This window comes from Chiloscyllium punctatum, chromosome 36 (assembly GCF_047496795.1).
Source record: "Chiloscyllium punctatum isolate Juve2018m chromosome 36, sChiPun1.3, whole genome shotgun sequence".
In the NCBI taxonomy this organism is placed as follows: Eukaryota; Metazoa; Chordata; class Chondrichthyes; order Orectolobiformes; family Hemiscylliidae; genus Chiloscyllium; species Chiloscyllium punctatum.
In genome coordinates, this window is record NC_092774.1 from 70,474,196 (window position 1) to 70,500,729 (window position 26,534).

General features: G+C 45.8%; 1 protein-coding gene and 1 long non-coding RNA gene across 2 annotated transcripts; both read right to left on the bottom strand.

Annotated features, from left to right (window-relative positions):
- Nucleotides 1-19: 19 nt before the first annotated feature.
- Nucleotides 20-25,367, bottom strand: LOC140460651 (uncharacterized). Its single transcript, XM_072555269.1, has 4 exons — nt 24,897-25,367; nt 23,943-24,181; nt 22,520-23,663; nt 20-4,776 (listed from the first exon to the last, which is right to left on the bottom strand). The coding sequence occupies exons 3-4, from the start codon at nt 23,253-23,255 to the stop codon at nt 3,704-3,706; spliced, it is 1,809 nt and encodes a 602-aa protein (XP_072411370.1). The 5' UTR covers nt 23,256-23,663; nt 23,943-24,181; nt 24,897-25,367; the 3' UTR covers nt 20-3,703.
- Nucleotides 13,971-19,244, bottom strand: LOC140460654 (uncharacterized). Its single transcript, XR_011954260.1, has 2 exons — nt 18,404-19,244; nt 13,971-14,403 (listed from the first exon to the last, which is right to left on the bottom strand). It is a non-coding gene; the product is annotated as an uncharacterized lncRNA (long non-coding RNA).
- Nucleotides 25,368-26,534: the final 1,167 nt, after the last annotated feature.

A 26,534-nucleotide genomic window follows, 5' to 3' on the forward strand; every position in this document is an offset into this window, starting at 1 on the left:
ATGTGCTTCACGTTGGCAAGTTCAATCCTCCTCCGTTCCTCAAGAACGCACTTTATAATGTGCAATGTTCTCAATAGCTGTTTAACATTCAATGGGGAAACTGTTTTCAGTCCAACAGTTAGACAGAATTTCTCTGAAATGTTTATGCAAATGCACTGTCCCACGAGAGCTCGTGGGGCCACAGTTAAAATGCTTTTAACAGCCTTTTCTTTAAATTTCCCTGCCTTCCCAGGATAGAAATTTTCTGCCAGAAATTATTTGCCCTGAAAATAAATCCAGCAGTAAAATGATTATGGAGCTATCAGTAAAAATGTCTCAGTTGGGTTATCCAAGGTTCTCTTCAAGGTTACAGTACAATTTGCCCTTTCAGCATTCCTTGAAATTAAGGTATTCCATCATAGTGTTTAATTATGATCCATTAAAAGCAGTATCTACTCTCATCTGAGTGCAGAACCAACTCAACTGACTGAACAAGCAAAACAACTTTTCTGTATGTACTTTAGATGTGACATCTTCGCCCTCTCTCTCTCTCTCTGTTGACCCAACAGGATTACCAGGACTATTGAGTAACGATTGCTGATCTACAGTTTGCTTCTGCTGGTTAACAGAAGCATTTAATAACTGCTAGCCTGGTCATCCACAAAGTCAAAGAACACACTGTTCACCTGTGCCTGAGCAGAGGATAAATTTCACTTGGAACACATCACAAAATGACAACTGTTACAAGTCCCACAACTCCTGAGTTTCCATGGACAAAGTTAAAAATCACAACACCAGGTTATAATCCAACACGTTTATTTGGAAGCACTAGCTTTTGGAGCACCGCTCCTTCATCAGGTGGTTGTGGAGAATGAGATCATGATCACGGAATTTATAGTCAAAGGAGTCAAGTATTATGGAAATGTGATATATTAAACAATTTTAGATTAAATCTTTCATTTTTTTTAGAATGGGTTGCTGCTCTTTGGTTTGTTAATCCCAGAATTTGGTTTTAATTACCTTCTCAAAAATGCCATTGAAATGCAGAGCTTTTTGAACAGAGGTGTGAATTCTATTTGTGTCCCAATGTCCAGTCAGACTGACATTTTTCTTAGAAAAGCTTTGTACTTAAATTACATTCTTGAGAAGGTAAATTATAGATTAGGGTGCATTGGCAGTGCTAAATTACCCACAGTGCCCAGAGATGTGCAGGTTAGGGTGGATTAGCCATGGAAAATATGGAGTAAGGGGGTGTGTATGGATGGGTAGCAATATGGAGGGCCAATGTGGAATAGATGGGCCAAATGGCCTACTTTCACATTGTCAGGATTCTGTGACCCTCCCCAACAAAGGTACATTTTATCTGCATCTATCCTGTCAAGCCCCTTTCAGAATTCTACTGATTTCAATAAGATCACTTCTGGTTCAGAGAGATATATAGCACAGAAACAGACCCTTTGGTCCAAATCATCCACTGATTCACAAACTGAACTCGTCCCACTTGCCTGTATTTGGCCCATATCCCTCTAAACCTTTCGTTTCATGTACCCATCCAAATGTCATTTAAACGTTGTAACTGTCCCTGCATCTACCACTTCCTCAGCAAGTTCATTCCTCATGTAAACCACCCTCTGTCAAAACGTTGCTCCTCAGGTTCCTTTTACATCTCTCTTTACACCTTAAAAAAAATGTCTCCCAAGTTTGAGCTCCCCTACACTAAGACCCTTTCTATTCACCTTATCTCCACTCCATGATTTTATAAGTCTCAATGAGCGCACCCCTCAACCTCCTGTGTTCTAGTGAAAAAAGTCCCAGCCTCTCCTTGCAACTGAAACCCTCCAGTCCTGGTAAATCTTTACCAAACCCTCTCTAATAGTATTCTTCCTCTTACAGGGTCACCCAGAGCTGTACTCAGTACCCGGAAAGTGGTCTCACCAACATTCTGTACAACCTCAACAAGATGTCCCAACTCAATGGTGTGAACAGTGGAGGCAATGCTGCTGAGTGCCTTCTTAACCATCCTGTCTAGCAGTGATGCAACTTTCAAAGAACTATGTACCTTAACTCCCCCCATGTCTCTGTTTTACAACATGACCTGGGCCCTACCATTAACTGTACAAGTCCTGCCCTTGTTTTAGCAAAACGCAACCACTCGCTTTTATTCATACCTCTCTCATACACACGCTCTCTCTCTCAGACATATACATGTACACACACCCCCACACCCCCCGAACACACTTACTAACTTATACTCCATCACACTCACACTTTACCAAATGTTCACACAGTCTTATGCACACTCGCATGCACAAACTGACATGCACACAATCACACTCTCTCATGCACGCACAACTCTATGGGGTGAATTTGTATTGGCAGAATTATATTTGCAGATACATTCAATTTTGCTCAAAAAAACACAATCTGCAGCCAGTCAATCCATGTAATATTTTATAAATTCCTATTTTGGAAATAGAACCAGTCTGATTCAAGATTTGGATACTGATAGACTCGAAGTTCACACCTGTAATGCATTGTCTGAGCTAAGATATCACTTTTTAAAAAAATAAACCTTAAGTCATCTCAAGACTATGACTTAAAAGTAGTTCTGGGATTTACGTATTAACGAACTAAAACCTGCAACCCATTCTAAAAGATGAATGGCTTAACAGCACTCTAGTTTTGTTCAATATATCCTATTAGTTGCATGACACTATGATTTTTGCTATAAAATATGTGTCTTATGATCCTGCTCCACAGCTACCTGATGAAGGAGCAGCGGTCTGAAAGTTAGTGCTTCCAAAGAAACCAGTTGGACTATAACCTGGTGTTGTGTGATTTTTAACTTTATCCACCCCAGTCCAATGCTGGTATCTCCACATCATATCTCGTGAACACAGCCCACACCTCCCGGTGCTGCCAGTAAACTTTACAATGCCAATGAAACAACGCACTCTACACTCCTGAAAACTTTACAATTTCTAATGATACCAGCTACTCATTCACTGCTCCATCTGATACATGGCATTGGAAACTTAGTACAGGAGGCTGAAAGAAATGAGCAGCTTTAAAACAAAAACCTGTTGGAGCTCAAAGCTTTCAAAGTCTGAGCCTGGCAGTAAGTTCAGGTTACCTTTATTGCGACCCAACTTTGTTACAGCTCCAGATCACCTCAGCAAAAAGGTGTTGAAAACGTAGCTGATTTTTAACTGTTCAAGGTCAAAGCACCCCTCCGCCACCACCCCCCCAACACCACTTTCTTTCCTATTGGTCACCACTAACTTGTCCCTTTGTAACTGGATCCTTTGTACAGCCTTAACCCGGAAGAAGTATTGCCTCACTCAGCGATTTCAACCCATACCCTTTCTCCAAGTAAGTTTCTCCCTGCCCATCTGCCGGGAGGGAAAGAAGTGGGGGGAAACAGGTGGAGTCAACTACACTGCTGTAGGTCTCAGTCACGTGTAGGCCAGACCAGGGAAAGGATGCAGCTGGGACGACTGAGTGAATCCTTCGCCACAACAGCAGTTTCCTTCCCTAAAAAGGATGTGACTGAATCAGAATGGGGCTTCCCCCCCACCCCGCCCAATGGTTTCATTGTTAGATTCTGACCTCCAGATTTCTGACCGAATTCCAAATCCGCTATCTGCTGCGGTGGGATTCAAACCCGGGAGTTCCAGAACTGAGTTGATAGCCCAGTCCATAATGGCACTCGACAGTCGCTCCTTCAATCCCCCTGCGATGGCACGTGAACTCCTTGGTGCCTCCGCAGGGTGGCTGCCCGGGTGAAGCCCTTCCCACATTCGGGACAGCTGAAGGGCCTCTCCCCCGTGTGGACCCGCCGATGTTTCACCAGGGCGGAGGAATCGCTGAAGGCCTTCCCACACTTGGGACAGCTGAAGGGCCTCTCCCTTGTGTGGACACGCTGGTGCTTCAGCAGGTCAGAGGAATTGCTAAAGGCCTTCCCACACTCGGGGCAGGGGAATGGCCTCTTCCCAGTGTGGACCCGCTGGTGCTTCAGTAGGGTGGAGGAATCGCTGAAGGCATTCCCGCACTTGGGACAGAAGAAGGGCTTCTCCCCGGTGTGGACCCGCTGGTGCGTGCGCAAGTTGCCCATCTGAGTGAATCCCTTCCCACACTCAGGGCAGCAGAAAGGCTTCTCCCCCGTGTGGATCCGCTGATGGATCAGCAGGACCGACGCCTGGGTAAAGCCCTTCCCACACTCGGGGCAGCTGAAGGGCCTCTCCCCTGTGTGGACCCGCTGGTGCTTCAGCAGGGTGGAGGAATTGCTGAAGATCTTGCCGCAATCTGTGCAGGGGAACGGCCTCTCCTGTGTGTGGACCCAGTTGTGGGTCTGAAGGGCAGAGGAATCGTTGAAGGCCTTCCCACACTCAGGGCAGCTGAAAGGCTTCTCCCCAGTGTGGACCCGCTGGTGCGTCCGCAACTTGCCCACCTGAGAGAATCCCTTCCTGCACTCGGAACAAGTGAATGGTCTCTCCCCAGTGTGGACCCGCCAGTGGGTCAGTAGGGTGGAGGAGGTGCTGAAGGCCTTCCCACACACAGTGCAGGAGAACGGCCTCACCCCCGTGTGGACCCGCCTGTGGGTCTTCAGGTCAGAAGAATAGCTGAAGTCCTTCCCGCAATCGGGGCAGCTGAAGGGCCTCTCCACCGTGTGAACCCATCGGTGCCTCAGTAGGGCGGAGGAATTGCTGAAGGCCTTCCCACACCTGGGGCAAATGAATGGCCTCTCTCCGGTGTGACTGCGCCGGTGAATCTCCAGGGCAGATGGAGCACGGAAGCCTTTCCGACAGTCGCCACACTTCCATGATTCCTCCACGGGGTGGGATTCCTCAGGTTTCTCCATGGCTGAAGCTTCAGCTATACACAAATGCGTTTAGAGCCCCTCTTACCATAATTCCTCTTTCCAGGCTGTACAACTGTTTCTGGCTCCACACTCAGTGCGCTGCAATAGTAGGGACTTTTATCCAGTCCCACTGATGCTGAAAACGTACTCAAACAAGAACCAAAAAGCTTTGCTCCTTCTCACAGAATCACAGTCAAAAATTGTTGCAGTCTCAATGGATTGAATGACTATCAGACATTGACAACAAAGAGAGGACTGTAGTTACTGGACAGTCAGTGCCGAAAAGTGCAGTGCTGGAAAAGCACATCTGGTCAGGCAGCATCCGAGGAGCAGGAAAGCCGACATTTCAGGCATAAGCCCTTCATCTGTTAATTTTGAAACTTCCGTCCTCAGATCGCCAAATACTCTGTAAAAAGAGATTACAAAAGTCATCAGTGTCAGTCCAGGGTGGAAGTTCAGAACAAGCATTTCTACTTTTGGGGGAACGTTCTTTTCTTTAGTTATTCCACAAAATTGAAAGCACCATCTCACTCTCTCCCTCTGTTCTCACATTAACGTCCCTGGGAAGTGGGGGGAAAGGAGACATCAAAGCATTAACACCAACACCAGACAGAAACTGTATATATGTTCGTAGAAAGCCAGAGTCATAGAGATACACAGCACAGAAACAGACCCTTCGGTCAATCTCTTCCGTGCCAACCAGATACCCAAAATCAATCTAGTCCCATTTGTCAGTACTTGGCCCATATCCCTCTGAACCCTTCCTAATCAAACAACCATCCAGATATCAGCATCCACCATTTCCTCTGGCAGCTCATTCCTTACACACATCACATTCTGCATGAAAAAGTTGCCCCTTAGGTCCCTTTTAAATCTTCCCCCTACCTTAAACCTATTACCTTCCGGTTCTGGACTCCCCCATCCCAAGGAAAAGACCTTGTATATTTACCCTATTCATGCCCCTCATGCTTTTCTAGAAGTCTATGAGGTCACCCCTAAGTCTCTGGCGCAGGAGGGAAAACAGCCCCATCCCATCCCTCCGTCCCTCCTCACCCGGGTATTTAAGACACATACCTGAGTTTGCAGAGTCTGCCCCCTCCCTGGGATCACTCCGGTTGCTTCAAGTGAACAGATTTTCCCCCCACTCCCTCCCAGGATGAAGAGTTGCCCAGAGGGAGGGAGTTTCACTCTGAAACGGACAGGGCCACTTCCGCGTTATGACGTCATGGATGAAGTGAGGGGGCGGGGAAAGGCCGACAACAGCTCCGCGCACTGCGCCTGCGCTGCCCTGTAATTTGCAACAGAGTAATCCCTTCCTTTCAGAGAATTCCCAGAGTGTGGAAGCAGGCCACTCGGCCCAAGGAGTCCATACCGACCCTCCGAAGGGTAACCCACCTACACCCATCCCCCTATTGCCCTGACTAATGCACATCCCTAAGCACTACGGGTAATTTAGCTTGGCCAATCCAACCTAACCTGGACAAAGTTAAAAATCAAACACCCAACACGTTTATTTGGAAGGACTGGTGTTAGCAGCGCTGCTCCTTCATCGGGTGATTGTGGAGAATAAGATCATAAGGCACAGAATTCATGGAAAAACATTACAGTGTCCTGCCACTGAAATGATATATTGAACAGACCTGGATTAAGTCTTTCATCGTTTAGAATGGGTTGCAGGTATCAATAATATGTAAATCCTAGAACTTCCTGTCAGTTACGTGTTTGCATGCATGCATGAGGGAGAGAAAAAGTCTCTTTCCATGCTGTATATCTCTATGTCTATTTGATAACAGATGCTTTATTTACATTGGTGTAAATATTGTTGTAAATCATAGCTGGGTACTAATAGATGTAAGGGAGAGAGTATTCCTCAAGTAGGGCACTATAAGAATACTGGGAAAGCTCTATTTCTGGTTTACTTCCTAATGAACAAACATTTGGGGCCAGCATGGTGGCTCAGTGGTTAGTACTGCTACCTCACAGTACTAGGGACCTGGGTTTGATTCTGTGTGGAGTTTGCACGTTCTCCCCGGGTCTGAGTGGGTTTCCACCGAGTGCTCCCGTTTCCTCCCACAGTCCAACGTTGCGCAGGTCATGTGAATTGGTCATGCTAAATTGCCCATGTTAGGTGCACGTTAGGTAAATGTAGGGGAATGGGTCTGGGTGGGTTACTCTTCGGAGGGTCAATGTGGACTTTTTGGGTGGAAGGGCCTGTTTCCATACTATAGGAATCTAATCTAATTAAGCACGAGCACCTATATACATTTAACTTTGTTTCATTCTTCTTGTTTGATTCCATGCTATGACTACACTCTTGTGTCTGATTGGTTTGAGAGACTGGGAGATTGTGGATTGGGTCTCAATTAACTGCATGTTTTATTGTTCCAGAAGGTGTAAAGGGGTGGGGGTGGGGGTCAAAGCTTCAGGAGAAATCCAGCAGAGCTGAGAGCAGACCCACATTTAACTCTGTTGGAACAGGAAAATCAACAGAGGACAGAGAAACCAGGACCTGAAATCCGAGCTGACACCAGATTACCCTGTGATCAGTGCTTTCATTAACACCTCTCCCATTATCTTGCTTTCCATTTGACTACCCCCGCAATTTTCAGGATCCAATCCTTGTCATTCTGAAGTCATGTCTCCGTTAGGAGTCACAGATCATAACTTTTCTCTTCAAATGTGTAGTCAATTAATTCGCTTTTGTTACAATGCAGCACACATTCAGACACACCGTTTTAGTTTCAATTTTTGTGATCTTTAGTATCCAGTTTTGATTGCTGGTATATTTACTCTCCTTGTCCCTTTCTATCATTCTCTGATGTTAATTCTCCAGATCACGACATTGCTCACTGGCCTTGAATTGGATTGACCAGGCTAACTTGCCCAAAGTGTCCAGGGATGTGCAGGTTCAGTGAGTTAGCCATGGGAAATGCAGGGTTATAGTTCCATAGTAATAGAAGCAGGAGTAGGCCATTGGCTCATTGAGCCTGCTCTGCTATTCATTCAGCTCATGGCTGACCTATCCATCGTCTCAGCTACTCCTACCTCCATTGTCCCAACTACCCTTAATTCCCCCACCATTGCAAAAACCCATCCAACTGTGTCTTGAATATACTTAATGAAGCTGCCTCTCCTGATTCCTTGGCAGAAAATTCCATAGATTCACTACTCTCCAGGAAAAGCAGTTCCTCCTCATCTCTGTCCTAAATCTACTCCCCCTAATCTTGAGTCCGGGTCTCATCTACCAGCAGAAATGACTGGATAGGGTAGGGCTTCATCCCCACAGTTCAATGAATTCTCACTTTCCAAGATGTATTCACTCATTCAGTTGCTGTCTCACAAATAAAAGATTTAATTTCCAACTTCTTCTGTTCCCAGTCAAGGCAAAACATCTTTGAAAGCTGCTCTGAAAGTCCAGTCTTCAGAACCACACTTTTGCTTTCACCGAAGATGATTAGAGTCATACAGCACAGAAACAGACCCTTCAACCCAACTCATCTGTGCCAACAAGAAATCCTAAATTAACCTAAATCATTTGCCAGCATTTGGCCCATATCCCCCTAAACCCTTCCACTTCATATTCCCATCCAGATGCCTTTTAAATTTTGTAGTAATTGTATCAGACTCCATCACCCTCTATGAAAATGTTGCACCTCAGGTCCCTTTTAAATCATTCCCTCTCACCGCAAACATATGCCGGCCAGTTTTGGGCTCCCCTAACCTGGGTACTCACCCTATCCTGCCCCTTATAAACATCTATAAGGTCACCCCTCAACCTCCAATGCTCCACGGAAACTTTTCACTGGCCTATTTAGCCTCTTCCTGTCTTAAACACTCCAACTCTGGCAACAGCCTTGAAAATCCTTTCTGAACCCTTTCAAAGTTTCACAACATCTTTCCTGTAGCAGGGACACCAGAACTGAACACAGTATTCTAAAAGTGGCCTAACCAATGTCCTGTACAGCCACTCCATGACCTCCTAAGACTCACTTTCAAGGACCCATGAACCTGCACTCCAAGATCTCTCGGTTCTGTAACACTCCCCTTAACTGTGCCAGTCCTGCCTGGATTGCTTGACCAAAATGCAACACCTCACATTTCTCTAAATTAAACTCCATCTGCCACTCCTCGGTTCATTGGCCTATCCGTTCAATTCTAATTTACAGCAAACTCTTTTTCCTCTCTTATTCTCTGGAAGCTGAAAATCTCCATCCCACACACTCCCTCCATTCTCACTTTGCTGAACCTAATCCCTGCTGTACCTCATCCTGAAGGGTCTGGTTCATGCTGATTAACAGGTGTCACAAAGCTAGTTCCTTTTTGACTAAAAGCTTTTCTCTGGCTCAAGGAGACTCTGTCCATGACTTTTTTCAGAGGTAATAAACCGGCTGGGTGCTGATCAGTCTGGTTTGAACAGAGATGAAAGGGAATTTGAAAGGCCTTTTGTTTATATGTAAACAGGTGTGACTTCAGGCCAAATTGGTCAAGTTTTAGAAGTGACCTGTATAAAGAAAGGGGAGTGAGCTGAGCAGTTTTAGTTCAGTATTGAACTGGTTGGAAATTCAACAGGGAGCTATGTGGAAACTCTCTCTCTTTTCCGCCTCTCAACTTCAACCTATAAGCATGTGTTCCATTTATACTGGTTTTCAAAGGGAGTTGGCTTATTGGGACTATTGTGTATATTCAGAACAGCATAACTGAGTCTAGTTGGCAAGGTTGAGTTCTGTAGGGGTTCTTTATTCTGATCTTTGTGTTTCATTGTGTAATTTTGTGAATAAATTTTTGTCTGTTTTAAAATCTAGTAGTCAACCAAGCTAACTTACTCCAGGTAATTTTCACTGTGCACTTACCAAATCAAATTGCAAAGTTATGGTCTGGGGCTGCCTGCTTCAGAATGTTTTCAGTGGTCTGGCTTAGTCCATAACACAGGCCTACACTTTCACTCAGGGGAGATATAATTGAAACATACAGAACATTGAAAGGCCTAAACAAAGTGGGCATTGGGAAGATGTTTCCATTGGTGGGCGAGACCAGACCTGAAAGAGACTAGAAAAGGGAAGACCTTTTAGAAGGGAGATAAGGAGAAACTTTTCAGCCAGACAGTGGTGAATCCGTGGAATGTATTGCAACATGAGGCTGTGGAGGCTAGGTCACTGAGGGTATTTAAGACTGTGATAGATACGTTCTTGAGTATCAAGGGGATCAAGGGTTACAGGGAGGAAGTGGGAGAATGAGGTTGAGAAACTTATCAACCAGAGTTGTGTGGTATGAGCAGACCTGATGGGCTGAATGGTCTAATTCCTGCTCCTATGTTTTATGGTCTCTTGCTGTCCTGGACACAGAGAGAGAGAATTGGGAGCAGGAGTAGGCCATTTGGTCTTTTGAGCATGCACCAGCACTGAACAGATCATAACTGGATATGAATATACCTACATCTAAGTGGATAGGCTGAGACTTTTTTCACAGGAGCACAGGAAGTTGAGAAGTTTATAAAACCAAGAGGGGTGTCAATGAGGTGAGTGGCTGGTGCTGTTTCCTTCAGATGGTGGTTTCAAGATTAGGGAGCAAATTTTTAAGGAGAGAGGAGAAAGATTTTAAAAAGACATGAGGAACACCTTTTCTTGAAAGAGAGTGGTTTGTGTGTGGAATCAATGTCCTAAGGAAGTGGTGGATATAGGTACAGTAATAACATTTAAAAGACGTTTGGATAAGTACATGAGTAGGAAAGGTTCAGAGGGATATGGGCCAAACTACATGGGACTAGTTTAGTTTGTGAATATATTCAGCATGGACTAGTTGGACTGAAGTGTCTGTTTCTGAGCTGTATGACTCTGTAACTGTTCTGTACTGGTCTTAAAACCATTATTTTTGCCTTCCCCCATCACCATCCACTTTTTTGTGGTTCAGAAATCAGATGAACTCAGGCTTGAATATATTCAATGGCTGCCTGATCGCAGAAAGCCATCCCAACTTCTGAACTCTTGCTAATATATCACTTGCCTTGCTGATTGCTTGCTACATCTGTCTGACAACTGGCAATGACTGGTGTGGAAGGATGTTGAGGCCCCTTTGTACATCCACACATCATTCCTGACGAAGGGCTCGTGTCCAAATCACCAACAATCCTGGTCCTCGGATGCTGCCTGACCTGCTGTGCTTTTACAGTACCACACTTTTCGACTCTAATCTCCAGCATGTGCAGTCCTCACTTTGTCCACATCCCAATATATCACCACTTAAACAATGCGCCTTTTTTCTGCTTTTCCTTCCACAGCAAAGGCAAAATCATCACATTGTGGTAATGCGTTTGCCAATGGAGCCACAGACCTGAACCAACGTTTGCAGAGTCTGTTCCCCCAAACCCCGATTCACCCCATTTCCTTTCAGTTGCTGCAAGTCAACAACTGAAGCTCAGAATTTAGAAAAGAAATTGAAAATAGGGTGAGAAAAGAGAGTGCCGTACTCACAGATGTTGGACAAAGGAAGGAGGTTGCAATCTAGGGTGAAGTTCAATCTTTATTGAGAGAGAGAGAGGAGCAACAACAGCAACTTCCGAAGCTCATGTTCCAACTTCCGCATTCAGACAATAGGGGCGCTCTGATTGGCAGGAGGATCAGTCTCCTTCCGGTCGTCCAGTGCTTCCTGTTGGTCCATCAAAAGAAGGGCGCGAGCCGTGTGCGCGGACACCGAGCAGCTGGTGTAGTTTTTTCGCTGTCTCCGAGGAGCATGCGCAGTGCTCGCTGCCACAGTGACGCTGGAGATCCTGGGAGGTGGGATTACTGACAGATTTGAAGTGTCCAAATGCCAATAGGAGAAAAAAAGGCTGGAGCCACTTTCTTTTCCCCTCTGTGGCTCGACTTATTAGCCCTTTTGCATTTGTTCGGCTGCTCACCTTTTGTATATCTTTTCCCCAGGGTTGGGGGTCCTAAACGAGAGGGCATAGGTTTAGGGTAAGTGGGGAAAGATTTGAGTGACCTCGGATTAGAAAGAAAAAGTGTGAAAGTTAATTGGTCTTAAGAAATGCCCTCTCTTACACCCCAACAAAAAAATAAATTGTTCACAGCCTATTGATCACTTAGTGGGAAGAATGTTGTGAAACTTGAAAGGATTCAGAAATGACTTACTTATAAGGATGTTGTTAGGTTTGGAGCTACAGAGAGAGAGACTGAAAAGGCTGGAGCTGTTTTCCCTGGAGTATTGGAGACTGAGGGGGTAACCTTATAGAGGTTTATAAAATCATGAAGGGCATAGATAATGTAAATAGACAAGGTATTTCTCCGGAGGTGGAGAGGTCCAGGAGTAGAACTAGAAGTCGTTTAGGGGGAGAGGGGAAAACTTAAAAGTGTCCTATGGGGCAACTTGTTTCACACAGAGAGTGGTACGTAAATTGAATGAGCTGCCAGAGGAAGTGGTACAATTACAACATATATAAGGTATCTGGATGGGGACATGAACAGGAAGGTTGACAGGGCAAAGTGCTGGCAAATGAGACTAGGTTAATTTAGGATATCTGGTCAGTTGGGACCGAAGGCTTTGTTTCTGTGCTCTACAATTCTATGATTCTTTTTTGACATAGTCTGAGCCAATTTCACAAGACTAGGAATAGGCCATTCACCCATTACAGCCTGTCCTCAGCTGTGGCCTAACTGCACATATTTCAATGCAAGTTTCAAAAGATGTCTGCAGCTTTCTTATAAAATTGAACATACTTTAATAATGTTTCTGAATATATCATTTTAGCTATTCTTAATTTTAAAAATAAGCCATTTCCCAGGTAGAGTCACCACCATCCGTTCTCTCTCCCTCTTCTTATCAGTTCCTGAATCCTGGCACCAGGCAGACACCAATGTCATCTGGCCTCCAGCTGGGAACTGCAGAGAACGGAGACAATCCCTGACCCAATCAGAAGGCTGTCCTGAGGGGAATGACTGTCTCCCAGAATAAAGTGTCTGGTTAAGATTCCCCCCACCCACCACCACCGTGTCTGCAGCCTGGCCTCTAGCTGAATCTGAACCGAAGGTCCTCCAGCGTGTGTTTACCCTGGATGATAGCATCCAGAGCCTCCCACCTTCTGTAAGACAAGTGCCACTCTGTCCAATCCGATGTGTGTTGTGTCACTGCTTAACTGTTTCCAGTGGCTGAGCAGAGGTTGATGGTCAAGTTCAGAACCCACGAGGAGAACCTTGGGTGACCCCACTACACCCTACACTCTCTCACACTCACGCAGACCCTCTCTCATACACATGGTCTCTCTCAGACACACACAAATCCACCACTGCAGATACCCTCATACTCCATCACACATGCAAAAACACACACTCACTACTCTCTCATGCATGCACATACATACAAGTCCATGGGATGAATTTGCATTTGCAGTATTATATTTGCAGATAGATTCAGTGTGTGCTTTTTGTGGAAAAATCGGCAGGCAGTTAATGGAGGCAATCAATCCATGTAATATTTTATCAACTCATACTTTGGAAATAGAACCAGTCTGATTCAAGATTGGGATACAGACAGACCGAACCTCTCACCTTTCATGCATTGTCTGAACTGAGATGTCACCTATTTTTATAAAACCTTAAGTCATCTTGAGAACATGAACTAAAAGTAGTTCTGGGATTTACATATTAATGAACATAAACCTGCAAACCATTCTAAAAGATGGAAGACTTAACAGCAATCTAGGTTTGTTCAATATATCCTATCAGTTGCATGACACTGTGATCTTTTGCTATAAAATCTGTGTCTTCTGATCCTGTTCCACAGCTACCTGTTGAAGGAGCAGCACTCTGAAAGCTAGTGCTTCCAAATAAACCTGTTGGACTCTAACCTGGTGTTGTGAGATTTTAACTTTGTGCACACCAGTCCAAACACTGACACCTCCAAAACGTTTCTGGTGAACACAGCCCACACTTCCGCCACGAAACTTTACAATGCTGATAAAACAACGCAGTGCCTGCATTCCTAAAAAATTTACAATTTCTAATGATACTAGCTACTCATTCACTGCTCCATCTGATACACGACATTGGAAATTTAGCGCAGGAGGCTGAAAGAAATGATCAGCTTTTAAACAAAAACCTCTTGGAGCTGAAAGCTTTCAATGAGAGTCTGAGTCCAGCAGTAAGTTCAGGTAACTTTTATTGCGACCCAACTTTGTTATAGCTTCAGATCCGCCCAGCAAAAAGGTGTAGAAAAAGTATCTTTTTTTTAAAAAAACAGCTCAAGGTCAAAGCACACACACTTCTCCCCGCGCCCCCCTCACCCCCACGTTCTTTACTATTTGTCAGCACCGAGTTGTCCTTTTGTAATTGGATCCTTGGTATAGCCATAAACTAGAAGTCGTATTGCCTCATGCAGCAATTTGAACACATACCTTGCACATCCCTGAGCACTATGGGTAATTTGACCTGGCCAATCAAACCTTACCTGGACAAAAAGTTAAAAATCACAACACCAGGTTATCGTCCAATGGGTTTATCTGGAAGCACTAGCATTTGGAGCGCTGCTCCTTCATCAGGTGGTTGTGAAGTGTAGGATCACAAGACACAGAATTTCTGGAAAAGCATTACAGTGTCCTGGCATTAAAATGATATATTGAACAAACCTGAATCGTTAAATCTTTCATCTTTTACAATGGATTGCAGATATCATTAATATGTAAATCCCAGAACTTCCTGTAAGGCACCTTCTCAGGATAACTAAGGCTTTATAACAAAAGGAGACACCTCAGCTCAAACAATGCATTAAAGGTGTGAGGTCAGAATCTGTCTGTATCCCAGTCTAGAGTCAGACTGGTTCTATTTCCAAAGTGAAATTTACAAAATATTACATGTATTAACTGCCTGCAGATTGTGCATTTTTTGAGGAAAATAGAATGCATATGTAAATATCATTTGGCAAACACAAATTCACCCCCATGGACTTGTGCATGTGTGCATGAGAGAGAGAAAAAGTCTGTTTCCATGCTGTATACCCCTATGTCAATTTGACAAGATACTTTTTTTCCTGTTGGTATAAATATTGTTGTAAATCATAGTGGGTACTAATAGCTCGATGTAACAGTGTGGGAATTCCTCAAATAAGGCACTGTAGAAATCCTGGGAGAATAGTATTTCTGGTTTCCTTCCTATTGAACAATATTAAGCACAAGCACCTACTTATTTCTAATTTTGGTTCACATTTCTTGTTTTATTCCCTGCTATGACTACACTCGGTGTCTGGATGGTTAACAGGCTGGGAGATTGTGGGTCTGGATTGACTTATTGTTCCAGAAGGTGTAAAAAAAAAGGGGGGGTCAAAGCATCACAGCAGAAATCCAGGAGGGGTGAGAAATCAGGACCCGAAATCAGAGCTGACACCAGATTCCCCTGTGATCAGTTCTTTGATGACCTGTGCTAACCCTCTACCTTGATCTTACTTTCCATTTGATCACCTCCTCAATATTGAGGATCCAATCCTTGTCATCCTGGAGCCATATCTCTGTAAGGAGTCCCATATTTTAATTATTCACTTCAATGTGTGCAGTCAATTCATTCGCTTTTGCTCCAATGCAGCACACATTCAGACATACCATTTTTAGTTTCAATTTTTATGATCTTTCGAATCCAGTTTTGATTGCTGGTACATTTACTCTCCATGTCTTTCTGTCGTTCTCGGATGTTCATTTTTCACATCACTGTATTGCTCACTGGCCTTGATTCGGATTGTCCATGCTAAATTGCCCATAGTGTCCAGAGATGTGCAGGTTAGGTGGGTTAGCCATGGGAAATGAAGGGTTAGAGTTTCATAGTAATAGAAGCAGGAGTAGGTCATTTGGCCCATCGAGCCTGATTCGCCATTCATTTAGATCATGACTGATCTCTCCATTGTCTCAGCTTCTCCTCCCTGCATTGTCCCAACTACCCTTAATACCTTTACCATGCAAAAACCCATCTAACTGTGTCCTGAATAAACTTAATTAAGCTGCCTCTATTGCTTCCTTGGGCAGAGAAGCATAGATTCACTATTCTCTGGGAAAAGCAGTTCTTCCTTCTCTCTATCCTAAATCTACTCCAACTAATCTTGAGGAGTGGTCTCACCCACCAGCAGAAATGACTGGATAGGGTACGGTTTCATCCCCACAGTGCAATGAAATCCCACTTTCCACCAAAATCTCGGATGTACTCACTCACTCAGGTGCTGTCTCATAAATGAAAGATTTCATTGTAACATCTTCTGTTCCCAGTAAGGACAAAACATCTTTGAAGGCTGCTCTGAAAGTCCAGTCTTCACAATGACACTTCTGGTTTCACCAAAGACCCAGAGAGTCATACAGCACAGAAACAGACCCTTCAGTCCAACTCGTATGTGCTGCCCAGATATCCTAACTTAATCTAGTCCCATTTACCAGCATTTGGCCCATATCCCTCTAAACCTTTCCTATTCTTGTACCCATCCAGATGCCTTTTAAATGCTGTAATTATATCAGGCTCCACCCCTTCCTATGACAGCTCATTCAATACATGCACCACCTTCTGCATGAAACAATTTGCCCTTCATGTCCCTTTTAAATCATTCCCCTCTCACCTCAAACATATGCTCTCTACTTTTGCATTCACCCTATCCATGCCCCTTATAAGTATTTATAAGGTCATCCCGGAGCGTCCGATGCTCTAGGAAAATATCCCTGACCGATTCAGCCTCTCTCTGTAGATCAAACCCTCCAACTCTGGTAACAGCCTTTCAAGTCTTTTCTGACCCCTTTCAAAGTTTCACACCATCTTTCCTGTAGCAGGAAGACCAGAATTGAATGCAGTATTTTAAAAATGGCCTCACCAATGTCCTGTACAGCCACAACATGACCTCCCAACTCCGATACTCAATGCTCTGACTAATAAAGGAAAGCATACAAAATGCCTTCTTCACTATTCTGGCTACCTGAGACTGCACTTTCAAGGAACAATGAACCTGCACTCCAAGGTCTCTTTGTTCTGAAATACTCCCTTAACTGTCCTGTCTGGATTGTCTTACCGAAATGCAAACATCACATTTCCCTAAATTAATCTCCATCTGCCACTCCCTGGCCCATTGCCCCATCCAATCAATTCTAATTTATAGCGAACTCTCTGTACTTCTTATTCCCTAGAAGCTCAAAATCTCCATCCCACACACTCTCCCTCCATTCTCACTTTGTTGAACCTAATCCCTGCTGTACCTCATCCTGAAGGGTCTGGTTCATGCTGATTAACAGGGCCCCACTCAGGGGAATCTAATTGAAACAAACAGAAGACTCAATGGCCTGGACAGAGTTGATGTTGGGAAGATGTTCCCATTGGAAGGAGAGACCAGCAGCTGAGGGCAGAGCCTTAGAGTAAAGGGAAGACCTTTCAGAACGGAGATTAGGAGAAATTTCTTTAGCCAGAGAGTGGTGAACTGATGGAATTCATTGCCACAGAAGGCTGTGGAGGCCAGGTAACTGAGGATATTTAACACTGAGACAGAAACAGTTCTTGAGTATCAAGGGGATCGAGGGTTACAGGGAGAAAACAGGAGAATGGGGCTGAGACACTTCTCAGCCGCGATTGAATGGTATGGGCAGACCCAGTGGGCTGAATGGCTTAATTTCTGCTCTTATGAATAGGAAGGGCTCAGAGATATATAGGCCAAATATGGTAGGACTGGTTTAGTTTATGAATACAGTCAGCATGAAATCAAGTATCTGTTTCTGTGCTGTGCGATTCTATAACCGTTCTTAAAACCATTTTTTCTGTTCCCTCATAACCATCCACTTCATTGTTGTTCAAAAATCAGATGAACTCAGCTTTGAATATATTCAATGACCCCCTAACCACAGGAAGGCCCCACCCCATTTCTGAACTCAATTCCTTTTGCTAATACACCACTTGCTCTGCTGACTGCTTAGTGCACCTGTCTGACAATGGGTATTGACTGGTGTAGAAAGACACTGAAACCTCTTTGTACATCCACATAACATTCCCGATGAACGGCTCGTGTCCAAAACGTCAACTCTCCTGGTCCTTGGATGCTGTCTGACCTGCTGTTCTTTTCCAGGGCCACACTTGTCAACTCTGATCTCCAGCATCTGCACTCCTCACTTTCTCCATATCCCAACATATCACCATTAAAACAATGCACCTCCTTTCTGCTTTTGTTTTCCCACAGCAAAGGCTATATTATCACATTGCAGTCATGCATTTGTCATGTGTTTGCCAATTGAGACACAGATCTGGACCAACATTTCTAGACAAGTGAGTACTGCAGATGCCGGAGAATAAAGTCGAGAGTGTGGTGCTGGAAAAGCACGCAGGTCAGGCAGCATCCGAGGAGCAGGAAAATTCCTGATGAAGGACTTTTGCCCGAAACGTCGATTTTCCTGCTCCTCGGATGCTGCCTGACCTGCTATGCTTTTCCAGCACCACACTGTCGACCAATATTTCTACACTGTCCCCACCCTGAATTCACTCCCATTCCTTTCAGTTGTTGCAAGTCAACAATTGAACGACAGAATGAAAAAAAAGTGGAACAGATGGCGACAAAAGAGAGTGCCGTCCTCACAGTTGTTGGACAGAGGAAGAAAGTTGCAGTTTGGGTAAAGCTCAATCTTCATTTAGAGAGACAGGAACAGCAGCAGGTGCTGCTTCAGAAGCTCATTGTTCAACTTCCGCATTCAGACAATACTGGTGCTCTGATTGGCAGGAGGACAAGATTCCTTCCGGTCCTCCCGAGTTCCCTATTGGTCCATCAAAAGTAGGTCATGAGTCGTTTGTGCGTACAACCAGGAGCATGCACAGTCTTTTGCTGACACCAGCGGACATGCGCTGTTCTTGCTGACACCGAGGGGCATGCGCATTATGCACTTCAGAAATGCTTACGTTCCTGACAGATTTGAAGTGTCCAAATAGCAATCGGAGGAAAAAAAAGTTGAACCACAATTTCCTTCCCCCCTCCACCCCTGTGGCTCGACATTGTATTCCTTTTGCATTTTGGCTGGCTGCTCAGCTTGTGTGTTTCTTTTCCCTCGGTTAGGGGAGCCACAAACTGGAGGGCATAGGTTTAGGTTGAGTGGGGAAAGATGAGGGACAAAATGCCAGAACGAGAGGACATTAGTTTAGGGTGAGTGGGGAAAGGTTTAAAACGGACCTAAGGGGTAACTTGTTTCACGCAGAGGATGGTAAATGTATTGAATGAACTGCCGGAGTGGAGGCTGGTACAATTACAACTTTTAAAAGGCATCTGGATGGGTGTACGAATAGGAAGGTTTAAAGGCGTTTGGGCCAAATGTTGGCAAATAGGAATAGATTAATTTAGGATATCTGGTCGGCACGGACCAAACTGTTCCATTCCATGCTCCATGACTATTTCTACATGGAACCAATTTCACAATATTAGAATAGGCAACTCACCCCTTACAGCCTGTCCTCAACTGTGGCCAAATTGCACATATTTCAACGCAAGTTTCAGAAAGATGCCTGCAGCTTTTTTTAAAAATAGAATTGAACATGCTTTAATGTTGTTTCTGAGTAGCTATTCTCAACGTTAAAGATCAGCCATTTCTCGTGCACCCCCATCTCCCAGGTAGAGTCATCACCATCTGTCTCTCTCCTCTTAGAAGGACTTGATACAGCGATCAAAGAGGGATGGAGGCAGGAGAAATAACAGGTGGTGGGGAAAGAGAATGGTTGGGGGGGAGGGGGAGGGGGGGGGATGGAGCTGAGGGTGGGTGTCAAGAGAGAGAAAATGGACAGGGGGACAGAAAGAGAATGGACAGAGGGCAGTGACACAACAAATCCCACCTTCCCCAGCACCACAGTAATCATTTCTCAATATACAAATGGCTAAAGCAGTAGAATCACATAATCCCTGCAGGCCATTCAGCCCATTTACCTCACACTGACCTTCCAAATAGCATCCCACCAGACCAACCCACTTACCATACAGCCCTGGAGTTCCCCATGGCTTACGCACCTGAAAATGCATATCCGTGGACACTTCAGCACAGCTGATCCACCCTAAACTGCAGATCTTTGGACTGTGGGAGGAACCCACGCAGACACAAGGGGGACAATGTGCCAAAGTCGCCTGAGGCTGGAATCAAACCCAGCACTGTGAGGCAGCAGTACTGACCACTGTGCCACCATGCCACCCAGAGCTTTGATGTTCTGCTTTATCTTTTTAGCTTCTGACTTCTCATGCGTCCTCAGCAAAGGCTCTGCCCTCCTGAGATTTGTGGACCACACCCACTGCAGCCTCCCTTTCCCACTTCTCCTGTCCTGAGCACGTCGGTTCCTGAACCTGGTGCCAGACAGACACCAATGCCATCTGGCCTCCTGCTGCTAACTTCAGAGAAAGACGACAATCACCTGTCAATATTCTGCCCTTACCCCCAGTGCCCCGCCCCACCACACAGCCAGTTAGCTCCTCCTCCTGCCTCCCAATCTCAGATCCCCTTTACCTGTGTGATTCACACTCACACCCTTCTGACCCTGTCCACTGATCTAATCAGAAGGATCTGTCCAGAGGGGAATGACCATCTCCTGGAATAAAGTGTCCGGTTAACTTTCCCAGTGATGTGTCTGCAGCCTGGCTTCCAACTCCATCTCTCTGAGCCAAAGGTCTTCCAGCATGTGTTTACGCTGAATCACAGCATCCAGGACCTCCCACCTTCTGCAAAGTGAAAGACAAGTCTCACCCTGCCCTCTCCAATATGTGTGTGTAGATTAGATTCGATTCTCTACAGTATGGAAACAGGCCCTTTGGCCCAAAATGTTCACATTGACCCTCCAAAGAGTAACCCACCCAGACCTGTTCACCTACCTTAAATTTACCCCTGACTAATGCACCCAACACTATGTGGAATTTAGCATGACCTGCACATCTTTTGGATTGTGGGAGGAAACTGGAGCACCCAGAGGAAACCCATGAGGAGAAGGTGCCAACTCCACATAGACAGTTGCCCGAGGTGGGAATTGAACCCGGAGCCCTGGTGCTGCGAGGCAGCACTGCTAACCACTGAGCCACCATGTCACCCAGTAACTGCTGAATTGTTTCTACTGGCCAAGCAGAGGCCGATAGCCAAGTTTGGAACCCACGAGGACGGTCTCAACCGGGACCTTGGGTGACCACACTACACTTAACACTGTCTCTCACTCCCATACATACACACCCAGTCACACAGACCCTCTCTCACACACACCTCCCACACTCAGATCCATGCACACACCCTCTCACAGGCTTATACTCCACTGCATCGACACACTTTATCAAGCATGCACATGCAAACACTCCATCTCTCTCTCTCATGCCCACACACATACACACACAAACCTATGCAGTGAATTTGCATTTGCAGATACATTGTGCTTTTTGAGCAAAATACAATCTGCAGGCAGTCAATCTATGTAATATTTTATAAATTCCTACTTTGGAAATAGAACATGTGTGACTCAGGACTGCGATACAGACAGACTTGAACCTCACACCTTTCTTGCTTTGTCTGAGCTGAGATGTCACCTATTTTTACAAAATCTTAAGTCATCGGGAGAATGTGACTTAAAGGTAGTTCTGGGATATCCATGTTAATGAACCGAAACCTGCAACCCATTCGAAAAGATGAAAGACTGAATTGCAACTGGACTTGTTCAGGAAATCTGATCAACTGCATGACACTGTAATGTTTTGCGATAAATTCTATGTCTTATGATCCTGCTCAACACCTACCCGATGAAGGAGCAGCGCTCTAAAAGCTAGCGCTTCCAAATAAATCTGTTGGGACTCTAACCTGGAGTGGTGTCGATTTTAACTTTCTCCACCTCAGTCCAACACCAGCAACTGCCCATCATTTCGAATGAACACAGCCCCCACCTCCTGGTGCTGCCAGGAAACTTTACAATGCCCATAAAACAACACAGTACCTGCACTCCTGAAATATCTGCAATTTCCAACGATACGAGCTACTCATTCACTGTTCCATCTGATACACGATATTGGAAACTTCGTGCAGGAGGCTGAAAGAAATCAACAGGTTTAAAACAAAAACCATTTGAAGCTCAAAGCCATCAATGAGAGTCTGAGCCTGGCGGGAAGTTCAGGTGACCCTTTATTGTGACCCAACTTTGTTACAGCTTCAGATTCCCGCCGCCCCAGCAAAAAGGGAATGGGAGGGGCCCAATGGGAGAGAGAAAGGGGGCGGGGGGCACGGAGGGGGGGCATGGGTGCAGTGTGGAGTCAACCATAGGCCAGACAGGGTAAAGGATGCAGCTGGGACGACTGAGTGAATCCTTTCCCACAACGGCAGTTTCCTTCCCGAAAAATGGCGTGAGTGAATCAGATGGGGTTTTCTCACCCCAACACCACCCCCCACCCCCACAACTCCGCCCCCAAAATTGGCTTCATCGTTAGACTTGGAACTCCAGATTACTGACTGAATTCCAATTTCACCATCTGCCACGGCAGGATTCGAACCCAGGAGGCCCCAGAACTGGGTTAATACGCCAGTCAATAATGGCACTCAGCCGTCACTCCTTCAATGCCCCTGCTATTGTACGTGAACTTGCTGGTGCCTCTGCAGGTGGGAGGAGCAGGTGAACACCTTACTGCACCCGGGACAACTGAAGGGCCTGTCCCCTATGTGGACCTGCTGCTGTTTCTGAAGTGCGATGGCCTGGGTAAAGCACTTCCCACACTCGGGACAACTAAAGGGCCTCTTCCCCGTGTGGATCCGCTGGTGGGTCTGGAGGTTGGAGGCCCGGGCAAAGCCCTTCCCACACTCGGGGCACCTGAAGGGCCTCTCCCCGGTGTGGGACCGCTGGTGTCTCAGCCGGGCAGAGGCCTGGGTAAAGCACTTCCCGCATTCACAGCAGCTGAAGGGCCTCTCCCCCGTGTGGACCCGCTGGTGGGTCTGCAGGGTGGAGGAATCGCTGAAGCCTTTACCGCACTCTGGGCAGCTGAAGGGCCGCTCCCCTGTGTGGAGCCGCTGATGGATCAGCAGGGCAGAGGCCTGGGTAAAGGCCTTCCTGCATTCGGAGCAGCTGAAGGGCCTCTCCCCTGTGTGGACCCGCCGATGGGTCAGCAGGTGAGAGGAATCACTGAAGGCCTTCCCGCACTCGGGGCAGGAGAGTAGCCTCTCCCCCTTGTGGATTCGCTGGTGCCTCAGCAGGGCGAAGGAATTGCTGAAGACCTTCCCACACTCGGGGCAGCTGAAAGGCCTCTCCCCCGTGTGGACCCGCCGGTGGGTCTGCAGGGCGGATGCCTGGGTAAAGCCCTTCCGGCACTCGGGGCAGCTGAAGGGCCTCTCCCCGGTGTGACTGCGCCGATGAGTCTCCAGAGCAGACGGGGCACAGAAGCCTTTCCCACAGTCGCCACACTTCCACGGTTTCTTCACAGGGCGGGATTCCTCAGGTTTCTCCATGGCCGAAGATTCAGCCGCACACAAACGTGGGTACAGCCCCACCCTGCCGTGAATTCCTCTTTCCAGGCCGTATAACTGCTTCAGGCTCCATACTCACTGCGCTGCAACGTAGGGTCTCTCATCCAGTCCGACTGATTCTAAAAATGCACTCGAGCAGGAAGCAAACGCTTTGCTCCTTCTCACAGAATCACAGTCAAAAATCGTTGCAGTCCCAATGTCCCAGTGTCACTGTCAGACATTGATGTGAAAGTGAGGACTGCAGATGCTGGAGAGTCAAGACTTCAAAAGTGAGATGCTGGAAAAACACTGTAGGTCAGGCAGCATCCGAGGAGCAGAAGAGTCAATGCTTCGGGCATAAGGCCTTCATCTGTCGATTTTGAAATTTCTGTCTTCAGATCTTCAAATACTCTGTAAAAAGAGATTACAAAAGTCATTACACTCAGTGCAGGGTAACAACTCTGAACAAGCAATTCTACTTTCTGCGGAATATACTTTTCTTTTGTTATTCCACAAAATTGAAGGCACCATCCCACACTCTCTCCCTCCTCTGTTCTCACTCCACTCTAATTCTCCTCAAGGTGCTGATTCAGGATCTTACAGATGCAACCAACAGAGTCATAGAGATGTACAGCATGGAAACAGACCCGAACCCAGGGAAAAGACTTTGTCTATTTATGCTATACATACCCCTCATAAATTTGCAACCTCTATAAGGTTACCCCTCAGGCTCCAACGCTCCAGGGAAAACAGCTCCAGTCTGTTCAGCCTCTCCCTATAGCTCAAATCCTCCAACCCTGGTGACATCCTTGTAAATCGTTTCTGAACCAGTTCAAGTTTCACAACATCTTTTCGTTGGAAGGAGACCAGAATTGCACGCAATATTCCAACAGTGGCCTAACCAATGTTCTGCACAGCCGCAACATGACCTGCCAAGAGTACAAAATTAACATGAAAGAAGTCTTCGCTAAGCATTTGGTACTTAAAGTTTGACAAGGCACTGATGAAATGCATCCAACAATCTTGAAGGAAGGGACAACAGAAATTGTGGAAGCCATAATTTATCAGTCTTCCACAGACTTGGAGGTGCCAGAAAACTAGAGAACTGCAAACATTGCAGCCTGGTTTAAGAAAGGTTGTAAAGCAAATCTCAGCAATTATAGAGTCATAGAGATGTTTTGCTATCCTATCTTTCCCATAAAGGCTGACAGAACAGGCTGTGAGCAGGAGTCTGCTGGGCACCACCTTCATTAATCAAAAGAGAAAGAGCTATTGATTCAGCACCTCAGTAAATCTTGAGGCAGTCTTGGCTCCTATGCACATGTTGGGATCCATGTAAGGAGATGTTTATAGTTTGCTTCTGTACTTAGAATTCATAAATTGAAGCCAGTGTACATTTTAAAAATATTTAAGATTAAAAGTACAGAGGAGATCAATATTATACAACAATCCAACAACCCCGTCCCAGGACAACACGCGCCTGACCCTCACAAAGATGGCGGCCGGTTGCCCGGGTAACCCGAGAGCTCCTTCGCCGGTGAAGTAAACACTGGGGCCTGTGGGGCTTCTATTGGAGGCCTCAGTCCTCCCCCTCGGAGTTTATAAACTCCCCAGTCTCCCTCCTCCCGCGGTTCCCAATCCTACCCTGTCTCACTGTCTCCTCTCCCCGGGGGCAGGAGCCAGGTCTTGGCGCTCGGGCCTGGCGACCTCCCCGGGATGTTTCTGAAACCTGGTCCTGTCCTGAAGGAGGATCACCGGGACCCGAAACCCGTCCTCACATTTCTCCCGACACGAGCTGCCGGACCTGCTCAGCTTTTCCAGCGGCTCCTGTTCTTGTTCCTTCAGCCGCCGGCGCCATTCCTCTCCCACACTCAGTAACACTGTCATTGTCCGGCCGCGGGACCTACACTGCACATGCGCCAACACACGGGGGGCGGGGTCCATACAATGTCGTCACCATCTGAGGGGGCGTGGTTGGGGAGCCCTCCAACCAATAGGGGACAATGGGGGTTGGTTTTCCCCGCCCCCAGCCCCTGAAAGGTGGGTTTCATTTAAATGTGAATGTGGTTTTCTTTTTAATGTTCAGCCTGTTCAGGAATGTTACTCCAGACCTTTGGAAGGCTGAAACATCGGGAAACTTCCAGACACAAACAAAGGGGTTTTAAAAAATGAATAGAAATAGGGAAGGTAAATTACTAAAGAAGCCGAGTATAAAATATCAAAAGCTTCTGTTGTTGTGCCAAAGGGAACAGAGTCGCTAAAGTAAATGTTGGTTCCTTGGAAGGTGAAACAGGTGAGTTAATAAGGGGAACACTGAAATGACAGAGCTGCTAAATCAATACTTTTCCTCAGTTTTCACGTTGGAGGACAGCAGTACCATTCGGATTGGAACGAGCAAGTCAAAGTCACATCAACGTCGATAGGTACACTATTAGGATTGAGGGCAAACAACTCCCCTAGTCCTGATGGCCTACATCCTAGGGTACTAAAGGAAGTGGCAGTGGAGATTGTGGATACATTAGTTACAATATTCCAAAATTCCCTGGACATGAGAAAGATTCATTGAGTTTATTTAATAGAGAGATAGGTAGGTTCTTGATTGTCACATTTTGGCCCACTCTCCTAACCTATCTCGATCCATTTGAATGGTTCATGTTTCCTCATTGCAATTTACCATCACGCCTATTTATGTGTCATCCACAAATTTGGCAAATGAGCCTTTTATACGTGTATCCAAGTCCCTAATGTAGATTGTAAATAGTTGAGGTCCAAGGACCCAACCCTGTGGCACCGGACTAGTTACATCTTGCCATTCAGAAAAAAAAGCCATCAATTCGGACTGTCTGTCTTCTGCCCATCAGCCAGTCACCTATCCAAGCTGATAACTTGGATCAAAGGTTATGGGGAGAAAACGGGAGAATGGAGCTGAGAAACGTTTCAGCCATGATTGAATGACTTAGTTTCTGCTCCTATATCTTAGGATCCTCTGGTTCCAGTGGATTGGAAAAAATGCTAATGTAATGCCTGTATTCAGAAAGGGAGGCAGGCAATATGTGGGAAATTGCAGACCAGTTAGTTTCACATCTGTTGTTGGGAAGGTGTTAGAGTAAATTATCAAGGAAGCAATATCAGGACATTTGAAAAGTCAAAACTCTATCCATCAGAGTCAGCATGGTTTTATGATGGGCAAATCAGATTTAACTAAGTTCTTCATCAATGTAACAAGTCGATAATAGGGATCCTGTAGATGTAATAGATCTGGCTTTTCAGAAGGAATTTCCT

What these genes read in the sequence shown, in the direction of transcription:
- LOC140460651 (XM_072555269.1), bottom strand. Translation starts at nt 23,255, where the DNA reads ATGGAGAAACCTGAGGAATCCCGCCCTGTGAAGAAACCGTGGAAGTGT. An exon ending in TTGTCCCGAGTGTGGGAAGT is followed by an intron (nt 4,777 to 22,519) that starts GCTTTACCCAGG and finishes ACTGTCGGAAAG; the next exon opens with GCTTCCGTGCTCCATCTGCC.